The sequence below is a fragment of the Rousettus aegyptiacus genome, unplaced genomic scaffold, assembly GCF_014176215.1.
Source record: "Rousettus aegyptiacus isolate mRouAeg1 unplaced genomic scaffold, mRouAeg1.p scaffold_m13_p_2, whole genome shotgun sequence".
Lineage (NCBI taxonomy): Eukaryota > Metazoa > Chordata > Mammalia > Chiroptera > Pteropodidae > Rousettus > Rousettus aegyptiacus.
The window spans coordinates 171625082-171638596 of record NW_023416295.1 but is presented as its reverse complement, the minus strand read 5'-3'; the positions used below and the strand labels follow the sequence as shown (position 1 = coordinate 171638596).

At 40.2% G+C, this 13515-nt stretch overlaps 1 protein-coding gene and 1 pseudogene across 2 annotated transcripts in view; one reads left to right on the top strand and one right to left on the bottom strand.

The window, feature by feature from the left end:
* The window catches only part of MRTFA (myocardin related transcription factor A), a 90653-nt gene that overhangs the window by 45414 nt on the left and 31724 nt on the right, over nucleotides 1-13515 (top strand). For both annotated transcript variants that reach the window (XM_036237550.1, XM_036237549.1), the window contains exon 2: nucleotides 7073-7138. In XM_036237550.1, the coding sequence (XP_036093443.1) occupies nucleotides 7073-7138 (66 nt within the window). The remainder of the gene's footprint in view (nucleotides 1-7072; nucleotides 7139-13515) is intronic.
* On the bottom strand, nucleotides 12679-12797 carry LOC118614009 (annotated as a pseudogene).

The window sequence follows — 13515 nt, the reverse complement described above, 5'->3', positions numbered from 1 at the left end:
TTTAGGCTCATTTCCCAAGTTGAAGGAAGAAAATTAATCTTGAAAAGGACTAGAGAAACTTAATTTAGAAAGCTTTAGGAAATTATATATAAGAACCAGGAGAAGAAGAAAATCCGGGGCTGCTGTAGGATAGGGTAGGGATTGAGAGGCAGGAAACAGGAGAGCCGGCAGAAAGGAGAGGGGAACAGACATCTCGACATCTCGCCTCTCTCTTACACCTTTCTGGGCCCTCTCAGGAAAGATTTGTGGGGCATTAGAATAAGTAGGGGCTCAGACGAGTATTGCTTCTTGGGAATGATATCAGGAAGTTACTTGAAACTTTAAAAATTGATCATGAGGGTAAAACATTTTTAAGGCCCAGTTTATATGTTCACTAGTCCTACCCCACATAGAAAGGATTTGTTTCTCTTTGTCATTTCCAGTGTTGGGTAGTATCACCTTTGCACTTCTGTAGTATCTAAAAAATAAATAACTATTTGAATTTGTACTGTTTTCTTTTTAAGAACCCTATATTTTTATTATTAATGTGCACACGTGTATCATGCATAAGAGCAGATGACTTGACTTTGGGAGAGATCCTTAGTAGGGCATGTGTGCCAGTTAAAATTTAATTTTCCTATGACTTTTTAAGTAAAAATCTATATTATAGATATTAGTATTTTTCCTATAGCATTGTAATTACTCATTTTGAGTCCCCTTTTTTCCCATTAGGCTTGAGAATTCCATGAGGATGAGAACAGTGTCTTTACATATGTATCTCTAGCAGTCAGCCCTGGCTTTGAGAGCACTAAAGATGCTTAAATGTGTGAATTGAATTATGGGAACAGTCAAACCACTTTGTTGAGATGTGGTGTCTGAGTATGTTTTCTTAGAAAATACTCTTCACTCTTTTAAGTCTTTATTTAATGGTTGTTTCTTCCACGAAAATATAAACCCCACTGAAGGCTTTGACTATATCTCGTCACTACTATATCCTCAGTAGCAAGCAAAGAGTCTGGCATATCTAGTCGACCCTTACATTTCTTGAATGAATGCCTAAGGAAAGTTTTGACAAAGAACTAAGGAAGAATTGAATAAGGCATGAAAAATGTGCTCACCAACTGGTACACGAACCCTAGAGCAATGAAACAAATAAGAGTAAAGTGAATAAATTAAACTGTGCCTTTTTTTAAAATTCAGTTACCCTGAGCTCTCTGATTTTCAAGGAGTTTTAGTATCGTAAACGACTGACTGTTTAGTCGTAAAGAAGAAATGAGAAAAGATAGTTATTGAAGCACATTAAAGGAGGAGAAACTATGGATTCCAAGGTCTGACCTCTCTACTATCCTTTATTCTTTTTTTTTAAAAAAACACTGATTATAACTTGTATTTATTTATATGTGATTTTGATGTCCATTATCCCAGTGGACTGAAAGGTTTGTGTGCGCAGAGACCATAGGTGTACACAGCACCTAGCATAGTGCCGGACAGACACGTAGTATGGGCATACCTCGGAGATATTGTGAGTTCGGTTCCAGACCACCACAATAAAGCGACTCATAATCTTTCTTCTGGTGGAGGATCTTGCCTTCAATTTGTAAAAAAGAAACCCAACATCTGTGAAGCACAGTAGAATGAAGTGCAGTAAAGTGAGGTATATGCCCGTAGGAAATATTTGTTAGATGAATGAATGAGAAGATGAATGAGTAGAACTCTCTCCCCATTCCAACTCCCAATCCCTATTTTAGAGGCGATTCTGCAGAGTAACCCAGGCAGCAGAACAGGAGGAATACCCTCTTCTGGAGGAACCCTTCTCCTTTTAATCATACATTCAAAAAATGAAACTAATTGAATGTTCAGAGAATAGCCTTTGGTTCTGAGTGATAGGTGATATGGTTTTACAGTTTGGGTTTCACTAAATGATTTTTCAGGCACATAGGGTTAGCTGAAGTATAAAATACACCAATGAAATAGGTATGATTCACTGCATCAAAGATGAATATTCTAATTATCAGCATGCTAAGCTTCAGAAAAGGCTAAATCCTCACTGTTTCTTCTCTTATCTTCCCAGTAAAACACATTGTCCAGTTTGAAGTGTAGAGGTAGTTATGTCTATTGCTGAATTGATTTGTATTTGCTTATTTGTTTTGAGACTGGTACCTGAAGGTTAATGAAGGCAAAAATGTACCGGTTATTAGCTGATCAGGCTTTGGGGTTTTATGGAAGGAACAGAATTTGGAGTAAGAATGTACTATCTGAAATTAGTTTTGACAATTAACATTAATTAAATAAATGTGCTAGGCTATATGTAAAAGAGAACTTGGAATAAGATGTCTCATATCACATGCATTAGGTTTAGATAGAAAACTCACAGGAGTAAGTCTAGAAACACCAGATTTTTATCTCTTTAGGTTGTTAGGTTGTTATTTAGCCATTTTTTTCCCCTTTGATAAACCTTCAGTGGTAGATGACATAATTTTCGTGGAAGAGATGTGTTGGGAAATGGAAGTTCTCTCCTGTTATAAACTTTTAAACAAATTTAAAACGAAAAAGGTTTAATTTAAAATTCGAATCATCGAAAGCATGAATGTTGAATCATTGATCATTACACAACCAATGATGTGCTTTAAAGCAGTTAATTGGAGCATCAAAAGAAAGGCTGCTTACTATTTATTAGTGAATTCAACCTGCTTAGTACTATTTAATTGACATGATCTATAATTGGTGTGATGAATGTAGATGGAACATGTTTAATTTCCCAATGTAAAGTGAATCTAAGTCCAAAGTAGCCTTAAATGGGGCATCGGTTCTTCACCTGGCACGACATTAGAATCATATGACAAGCTTTTGACAAACACCAATGCCCAGGCCTCGTTCCAGACCAATTTAAAACCTTCTCAGATGATTTGATTTGTGAAGTAAGGGTTGAAAATAACTGGAATGGGGAGAAAAAAAATCAAGGATAAGGATACAGACTTTTTTCCAGTCTCGGCTTTTTATTTTTTTCCTTCTTCAGTCTTTTGTTGAGGAACTTTGTATCTATATTCGTAAGGAACCTTGGTCTGTAATTTCGTTGTGATGTCTTTCTCTGGCTTTGGTATCAGAGTCACGCTAGCCTCGTACAATGAGTTGGTAAGTGTTCCCACCTCTACTTTCTGGAAGAGTTTGAAGGATTGGTGTTAATTCTTCTCTTAGATATTTGGTAAAAGTTATCAGTGAGGCCATCTGGGCCTAGGTTTTTAATTAGAGAAAGATTTCTAGTTACTAAGTCAAACTCTACTTGTTTATAGGTCTCTGTGGATTTTTTTTTTTCTTGAGTCAGCTTCAGTAATTTGTGCCTTTCTAGGAATTTGTCCATTTCATCTAAGTTATCTAATTTGTCAGCATATAGTTCTTCATAGTGTTCCCTATGACACTCTTAATTTCTGTAGATTCAGTGGTAATATCTCGTTTTGCATTTCTGATTTATTTTTTCTGTTATCTCTCTTGATTCACGAAAGGGTTGTCAATTTTGTCAGTCTTTTCAAACAACAAATTTTCGGTTCTATTCATTTTCTTTTCTATTGTTTTCTGGTTTTTATATCATTGCTTTTGGTTTTAATTTTCTTCTACTTAGCTTGGGTTTAGTTTGCACTTCTTTTTCTAGTTTCTTAAGGTGAGAGCTTTGCACTTTAAACTCTTCCTTATTTTCAAATATAGGCATTTACATTTATGAATTTCCCTCTAAACACTACTTTAGCTATATCCCATAAATTTTGATATATTATTCAGTTCAAAATACTAATTTCCCTTATTTTATCTCCTTTGACACATTGGCTATTTAAGAATGTGTTGTTTAATTTCTACATATTTATGAATTTCCCAAATTTACCTCTGTTGTTCGTTTCTAATTTAATTCTTTTCTGGTCAAAGAACATACTTTGTATGATTTTGATCCTTTTAAATTTGTTGCGACTTGTATTATGGCTTAGTATATGGTCTATCCTGGAAGAGTGTTCCGCATGCGCTTGAGGAGGTTATGTGCTCCACAGCTGCTGAGTGGAGTGCATTGTTCGGGTCTTTCATAGTCATGTGATTTTCTGCACTGGTAGAAAGTAGGAGGGGGTGAAGATGGGAGACTGCCTGGTCCTGAGGGGCTGAGTAGGACAGAGGCTGCAGCAGCTGCAGACGCCTTTTAAAGGGGACGTGTCGTGAGCGGACTTTTGTGGTGACGGACCTGCTTACACTGAGTACCAGCGCCAGGTCAGCTGGTCCTGGGTCACCAGGGACTTACGGGGGACACTGAATTGGAGCAAGGATTAGAGGCAAGGATCTCTCTTGCTTAGAAGTGCCAGATGTATCCATTAATAGGAGGATCGAACCACCAATATAGAGGATAGGGGAACCAAGGACATGTAATCAGAAGGACAAGAAAAAAGAAACCAAGACTAATAATTTATGGAGCCAGTGGTACACAATTAAATGTAAAAATATCCATGTCATAGGGATACTTGAAGGAAAACAAGACATTGAAGATCTATTTGAAAAAATAATGATCGAAAACTTCCCTAACCTGGTGAAAGAAATAGACATACAACCCCAGGAAACTCAGAATGTCCCAGAAAAGATGAACTCAGAGAGGCCCACACAAAGTCACGTTATAATTAAAATGCCAAAGGTTAAATACAAAGAGAGAATCCTAAAAACAGCAAGAGAAAAGCAGTTCCCTACAAGGGAGCACTCATAAGACTGGCAGCTGATTTCTCAAAAGAAACTATGCGGGACAGAAGGGCTTGGCACAAAATATTCAAAGGGATGAAAACCCAGGATCTACAACCAAGAATACTTTATCCAGCAAAGCTATCATTAAGAGTTGAAGGACAGATAAAGAGCTTCCTAGATAAAAATAAGCTAAAGGAATTTGTCAACACAAAGCCAGTATTACAGGAAATGTTGGAGGGACTTCTTTAAGAAGAAAAAACATGTATCAAAAAACATGAATAAATACATTCCTATCAACAAGTACCTCAAATGGAAAATTAATTAAGCACCCCAACCAAAAGATAGAGTGGCCAAATGGTTTAGAAAACAAGACCCCTAAATATGCTGCCTACAAGAGATGCATTTCAGGTTAAAAGACACACAGACTGAAAGGAAGGAGATGGAAAAAGATGTTGCCTTGATGGACCTAGAGGGTATTGGGCTGAAGGAAATAAGTCAGAGAAAGACAAATGTTGCATGATTTCACATATATGCGGAATTTAAATAACGAAATAGACAACAGCAATGGAAACAAACTCATAGATGGAGACTATTTTGAGGGCTGCTAGATGGGAGGGGTTTGGGGGATGGTGAAAAAGGGCAAAGGGATTAAGAAATACAAATGGATAGTTACAAAATAGACATGGAGATTTAAAGTGTAGCATAAGAAAAATAGTTAACCATGGTGTAATAAAAATGTAAGGGAGGAGAGGGGTACTAGATTTAGTAGGGTGATCACTTTGTGAGTTGTATAGAAACAATTGAATGCCTACTCTGTATTAAGTGCTTTGGGTGGTGGTGGAGGGCATACTTTCTAAGATATGCTTCCTGTCCTCCAGGAGTTTATAAACTGGTAGGTGAGAGAAGATATTTTTAGGGGTATCACACAGGGCACAATTATTAGTGTACTTTTTATATCAGATAAAAGGGAGCCCGCAGGAGGCCTAGAGTAATTCTGAATACTGAATCAGGGAAGTCAGGTGAAGAGGGTAGCCATTTCCAAGTGAAGTGAATGAGGACCTGGGAAAGTACGCAGTACTTGGGGAAGAGTAAGTTAGATAACTGACTGGGGTGACTTAGAATGGGACAGAGCGCAAATAAGGCCACAAGCCGTGAGCTATCACTTTAACATGGGAAAACGCGGTGCAATGAACTTGATAAAATAGGAGAGCAGAAGAGATGGAGTTGGCTCAAAAATTTTAATATTAGTACTGAGGAGAGGATAGTGATGCCATCAAAGAGAGAAAGGATGGGAAGTGGACTAGGTTTTTGGGAGAAAGACAAGTTCTCCTTTGGACCCACTGAATTTGGAAGGTAGTCAGGAGCCTAGTTACAGCTCTGCCATTCTCGGAGGCCTTAAAAACTGCTCTTTGGATGGAAAAGGCAGATGTTAGGGTAATATAATTCCTAATAGATGCAGGTTTTGCTTCAGTGTGACTTGCAGGGACCTTATAATTGAAGACTTATCATGTAAGGGGACTTTCCTTGGCTCGTGGGATCCTCCTAACCCTCTTTTTTTCTGAACATTTTCTCAGTCGCTGAGTGCAGACCTCGCCGCCGTCATTCTGCATGGCGTGCAGTGCTAATAACCCTTTAGACGTCCTCAACGTTTGAAATAGAGCTCACTGACTTTTAACTTGTGAAGAATCCCTGTGAAGTTCTTTCATTAAGTGGTGTTGCCAGAGTGCAAATAGAAGAGTCACCTGTCACCCTCCCCTAGCCCGGATGTGCTTTGAATCATCAGGTTTGGTTGTTTTACCTCAACAGAAAAAGGTTCTAAGTGAAGAGGAAGAGGAAAAAAAGTTATATTAATGGCAAAATATTTTCTGGCTTAGAGAAATGCATTGCTTGGTGAAAATAGGTGTAATTTTTAGATACAGATGAAAAGATTTTACAAATACTATTTCCTGATCTATGTGAATAGCTCTGTCTTTCACTTATACCTATGATGGTAAACATTTGCTACCAGGAAGAAAGTAGAGAACGTCTAGAAGACTTTTTCTCCTGGATGTTGGTCCTCATTATAGTTTCTTTGAGTTAAGCATTTATGTTTTTTTAGCCTTAGGAGGAGGACGCAGTGTTGTAGGAGGTTTTGAGCAAGAGGCAAGAGTTTGGCACTTTGTGGATTGTTATCGCCCTGCAAGACCCTTCGCAACTTCCTCTTGCCGCCCGCAGCAGAACGCGGAAACTGTGCTGTATCAGGCCACTTCTGCAATTAGTTGCAGTTCAAGGGGATCCTTCTTTTACACTACACCCTTCTGTGTTGAGACTTCCTTTACATTTGAAAATGTGTCTTTGGTGGTGGAATGCCCGACTGAGCCTTCATCTCCCCTCTCTCTTTGCTGCCCTGCAGTGCTGCAGTTGAAGCTCCAGCAGCGCCGGACGCGGGAAGAGCTGGTGAGCCAAGGGATCATGCCGCGTAAGTACCACGCTCTCCGTCAGCAGGCGATAGACTTGCTTTTAGGACACGGTTTTTGTGTAGCCAGTATTCCACGGAAGGCATCCAGCAGAAAGCAGGGGCGACGAGTGTTATCTTTCACTCCTCTGTGCCTTGCCATGGTCAGGGACTCTTAAATCACTAACAGTCAAGGTAAATGCCCAACTTGATCGAGTTCAGTGAAACAAACACCATTGGGTTTAACCGTGCCATCGAATCATCCTTAGCTTTTGATTTGCACCTTTAATTGGGCTTCTGTGCCCTGCTGCTCTTCCTTTAATAGGAGGAACAGATCTTGAGCTGGGTATTGTGATGAAGAGCCCACTTTGTGCATACGATTTGCCTTAGTGTTCAGGTTCTTGGGAAGAGAAAACCCTTTTTCATTTGGTGTTTTCAATCAACTGCAGTTCTATTTAGAGCAAGATCCCCAGATCCCTGAGGCTGGCACGGGTGCAAGTGTGCTTGAACGGAGACTTTGTGGGGCTGTTGCAGAGCTGGGCGTAGCAGATGCAGAACTGCATCACTTAGAACTGAACCCAACCTTGGAATCTGTTAAGAGGAATAAGAATTTGCTCCTAATACCAGCAGCATTACAGACTGAGAATTCTACCGCTGAACCACCAGTGCTTGCTCAGTTAGCATTACAAACTGAGTGAAAGCTGGAGCCAGCAAGACTTACTCTTTTTGATATATTTTTTAAGTAACCAGCAGAGAGCTTAGACCCTCCCTCTTTTCTCTTCTCTTTGTATATTATCACTACTTGGATACACCCTAATGAAGTACAAAAAAAAAAAAGTCATACAACAACTCCTAGCTTCATAGTGTGGAACACTGATATTATTTACCTTAACTCAGTGCCTGTTGGCCTGCCGCCACTATGTTTTCCTAATTCTCATTCATTCATTCATTCATTCATTCAAAATATTGGAGTACCTAGTATTTGCCCACTGATAAAGCAAGATGAATCCAGCTCCTGCTTGCAGGAGTTTTATATTTAGAAGGAAAATATCATAAACAAGTAGAAAAATAAACAAGATAATTTCAGAGTATGGTTTAGTGCCATGAAATAAGTTAACTGTTGGGGTGTTAATAAGTGGTAGGAATGAGATGGGTCACTTTGAATAAGATGGTCAAGAAAGGCCTCCCTGAACAGGAAATATTTGAGCGGAGATCTGCAGGGTTAGGTAGTTAGCTATCCAGAAGTAGGGAGAGGGCCCAATGAGATGGAAAAGCAAGTATAAGGGCCTGGCATGTTTGTAAATCTCAAGGAAGCCAGTGTGGCTGGGACCAGGTAAGTGAGAGGAGAACAGGGTCATGTTAAGGTTGGTAAGGTGGGTGGAGCCAGACCGAGGGCCTTGCCAATCCCGCAGACGTGGTGGATTTTGAGAACAGTGGAAAGCCACTGAAGGCTTTAAGCAAGTGAGTATGAGGTTCATGTCATTGTAGTGGCAGATCCATTTCTAAGAGCTCAAACAGCATGGCAAGTATAAGGAGTCTGAGCTCTGTTTCCATCCTAAGCATCAGCCGGGAGACTTAAGTCTCAAATTTATCTTTTTATTTGCTGCAGTTAACTACCAAACCATTTACCCACATTGTGCTGTCTTCTCTTCTGGTACTCCAGTGAAAGATTCCCCACCCCCAATCCTTAAAGTGTCAGGTAGAACAGGTGGCTTTTGCAGTGAATCAGTAATGTGATGATGTAGGGCAATGCCATGCTTACAAAACACTCCAAATCTGCCACTCCACAAACAAGTTACCAAGGGTCTCGTCTGCTTACCCCTTTCACCCAGGACTTCATGTGTTCAGCATCTACTTTGTGCCCAGAGTAGTCTTGAGTGATACAGAGATTAAAGAAATATAAGGCGTGGTATCTGCCTTCAAGACATTTAACAGTTTATTCCGGTAACCATATACAAAATAGCAATTTAGTGCTGAGCTGTAGGGTGTTGACTGTAATTGTGGTACTAGTTCTGAGAACGTAATGCTACTTCTCAGGATCTGTAATATGTTCAGGGTCTAAAAGGCATGCAGAGGTGCCCCGCACTCTTCTTCCTGTCTTTCATTTGATACCAGAGGCTACTGGAGCTCATCACTGTTTAATAGGATTTACTGAGTACAGTCTTCTCGCTTAGTAGTCCATGTTGTTAAGTGATGTTTCAGTTATCACAGTTATCTGTTTGTCTCTCTAACTAGACTGTGAGCTCCTTGAAAAAGTGTCTTATATTCCTGTCGCCAATGCCTGGGACTGAATGAATGAATGCAACAGATAACACTGTGTCGCTCACTTGTTGGATTTCTGTCAAGAGCCTGGATTCTGAAATGTTCTGAATATCTATTGTATACTGAGGGTTGTTCTCTGTATCTGTGAAGTGAAAATAGTTGCCCTTCCTATAGGAATGGAAGTGACCTGCTTCTGTGAGAACACCGCGTCTTCTCTCATCACAAGAGCCACCTTCAGCTATGAGCACAGTGTTGGCTTTCAGCTTTTCTAGCGAAGGAAGCAGGTCGCAAGCTCTTAGATTATGAGAGGCAATGTTGAGGCCTGGGAGTAGCGTCAGGTGTGAAGTTCCCTGCTCATCTACATACCTGGTGATACACAGATAGGGTCCTGAGTTCCCAAAGATGAGGCTCATTCTTTGCCAGCCCCCACACTGTGCCCCCCACTTCCTAACCACAACCCTGTGCCTGCTACCCTAACCCCTGACTCCTATTGCAGTCTTCAGTGTCCTCCGCCTCCGTGACATTCCCACCACTTGCCATCTTCCACGAACCCCTCTTCTCACTCTCCACTTCATGTCAAATATAAGCAGTGCTAGGGCTAAATCACAAGTGACCAGCAAGCTGTTCTTGATGATTGGAGATTTGGAGACCTAGTTTGAAATGCCCACTTCCATTCCTGTCTTGTTGGCCTGAGAAGTTTCTGAAAAATGCCTCTATCTTTAAATTTGTTATACAATGTAGGAAGTAAGTAGGGCCCTCAAGCTGGGAGAAAGGAGCTTTGTCGTCATGCCTATATACTGCCCCATGTTTATGTGTTTATATCTTTTATCAAATTCTTCTCATCCTAATCTTTTTCCTAGCTCTGGGAAGAAAAACTTTCCCACCTCATTTCCCAGAATACTCATACACAGTTCCCATGTAGGATGGTCCTTCACTTCTGACATCGTATCTGTAGGACGTAATGTCTTCAGTGGCTCTCTTACCTTCAATATTGTTCATGTTCCTGCATTTGGTTCAAAGTTGGGGTATGGCCTTTCTGTAAAGTTCAAGGGATTAAAGAATCTCCCAATTCCTACGCCCTTATCTCTGCTGCTTGATATGCTCTGTGTATGGCATCTAAACTATGGGGTATAGAAGTTGGTTTCTGATATATTTTTAAACAGGATCATTTCCCAGAATCCTTCGTTCTCATCATGTAAACATGTCTCATTTAACACCATTTAAACCCTACCAAATATACAGAGTGCCAGATAGCAAAGGATTACATATTCCAGGCCCTAAGCTTTCTTTAAAGATGTCTGAAGCTCTGCATGTCTCGAGGGAGAGGAGAGATGGCACAGACAGGAAGCTGGTGTTTAAGTCCAAAGATTAAGACCAGGAATGCAGTTGTATCCAGAGTGAGAACTCATGGAAGATATGGGTCATGCGTGGTACACTTTGTTCTCACAGCTTCCCTCAGTCTGTCTTTTTGAAATTTATAGGTGCACAAGGTCATATAAAAGGTTAAGGTGAAAATTAAGAAAAATGTTTTAGCAAGGAAAGCGGCTGCGTAGGATTAACATTTTAAAGGCAAACATAGCTGTTCTCAAACCCAGACAAGTGAGGAGAACAACTGTAATCTTCCTAGATGTGAGAGAAGAACCTTGTTCGTCTCGTCCTCCTCTGCCTTTTGTTATTCTGTTGTGAATCCTTGAGAAAAGCGTAGAGTAGCATGTTTCTGATGCTACAGTTACCAGCTTAGTATTTTCCCAAGTGCACATAATAGAAAAGCCTTGTTACCTTGGCAAGGAAATGAAGTATCATTCTTTTTGTTATAGATTCTTTAAGGAAGGCCCTTAATAGTTTCTAGAGTGACCTTATTTTTCATTTTAAATGGTCTTTGTGTGCTGTATCATCGGTAATAATCACTCCGAATGGTTGGGAGACTCCGAAGAGTGCAAGGGCAGCACAGCTCAGAGAAGGCAGCCGGTCGTCGTCAGTCCAGACCTGTCAAACTGCCTGGCCCTGAAAGGTGCTCAGACAAGTTTGTTAAGTGAAAAAGTGAATAAATATGCCAGCTAGTTTTGACTGGTTCGTAGGTCTTCAAGTGGGCCCTGTGTATCTCACATTGAAACTGCAAAGGGCGGCTTCGTGTGAATTCCCGCAGCTCTGTGTTTTAATAAGGTTTGCTGTATCTTGACTCCCGAACCCTTCAGTTCTGTATTTGATCCCTTTGCCATGCTTCAGCTGTCAGCGTTAGCAAGTGGTGTACAGAGACAGTGCAGCCCAGTTGTAGAGCTAATCTAAGCTGTCATTTTACTGGGCCCCAATGTTAGCTGCAGATCTCCTGTCCATCTCACTATAGTAGTCTCTACCCCAAGAAGAAATTTATTCTAAACTCCGAAAGAGGTTATTTAATGGCTGGAACTGGCAGGATTTATTACTATGATCCCTTTTTCTCTGAAACTAAAATTCTTCTTAATATTTTTGTTACTTGTAACTTGGGGGAATTATTACTTACATTATTCTTCACCAAATGTATAAACTGAGTTTCAAGTTTCTCTTTCCTGAGTACATACGGGTCATATCCATTTTGGTAAAGATCTTTAAAGATCTTTCTGTTTTCGTAATCTCTAAAAAGATAAACCAACCCTGCAGTTCCAGAGTTTCTTATAATGAGAAAGAGGCTATGATTTAGCTTCATCACTATCAGTCCATCTTTATTAAATACTGGAGATGCCATGGGATCTTTTCCCATGCTGCCACGAATTCAGACGAGCCCCTAGCCCACCAGTGTTCTTTATCACTAGGCAGATGTGCTGTTGAGCACTTGAAATGAGACCAGCTCGAGTGTGGAGCTGAATTTTAAATTTAATTTAAATTAACTTAATCATTTGTGGTTGGTGACTATTTTATTAGATGGTAGAGTTTTTTAGACCTTACTCTGCCACTTAGGTAGGACCAAGGTGACTTTGGGCAGCTCAAGTAACTTTTCTGGACTCAACTTCATCTTTTATAAAATGGGAGTAATGACTCAGCCATCCTGCAGAGTTAGTTTGGAGATAAACGATATGATGTGTTGTTCGTACTTTTGAAATATATGCATTGTTATTCTCAATTAACAGTGAGAGGAGCATTTTCTTGAATCTGCCATCTTGTAAATCTGAAAGCACCTTTTAATATATATACGTATGTCATTGATTTCTGTCAAAATCAGTGTTTGGGAACAGGAACTTTTTTTTTTTAAGGATGGGCAACCCTTGGCCGACCTCACAGATTGCAAGGACCTTGTCAGCTTACCATCTCTTATTTTTTATTTTTTACACCTACAGCACCTGGTCTTCCTAGGTGGTCTCCCATCCTCATACTAACCAGGCCTGACCCTGCTTAGCTTCCGAGATCAGATGGGATAAAGCTTGTTCGGGGTGGCATGACTGTAGACATTATTTTTCATTAAATAAAATCCTTCTTAATTCCACTTTCTTCTCTACCTGTAGATTAAAAAACAACTGCTAAAAAATTATTGAGAGTCAAAGAACCACTAACCAACATGGTATTCTGTTAAGATTGTTCCCTTTTTGGTCCTGTATTAGCAGGACTGTCATTTTATTAGCTTGCCCTCTCCATGGTAGTGGATGTTTCTTTTTTAACCTCTCTTAAAGCAAATAAAACAATTAAACAAGTGGCTGGGTTGGAAATAATGTTTTTTTGTTTGTTTCTGGGCAACTTACCAAGAGGTAAAAATGTTCACCAGTGGGGATACAAGTGGTGATTCTAGAGCAGATGAGAGGGTCTGGTTTGAAGCTGACTCTCCCCCCACCCCTTTAAACTTATGCAGATTTACAATAATAAAATCGTAAGCTTCAAGAAAATGTTATTTGTTTTGGTTTAAGCGAAGTGTTATAGTGTCTGAGTTGTGACTCTAAGGATACTTTGTAAATTATAAATTTGGGTGGGGGCCAGGGTGAGAGCAGATTGCCTGGCCTTGGTCATTTCCCATTTGCTCCAGTCCACTTGGGAGCTGCTAGAAGCTCTGTGTGCCAGTCTCTGAACCGCTGTGCCTGTGAGCAGTTTGGCCAAGATCTCACCAGTGCCCCTTTCCAGGAGGAGCTCGGATAAAGTGTCCCCCGAGTCCTGCAGTTTGCCCACTGTTCCTCTCT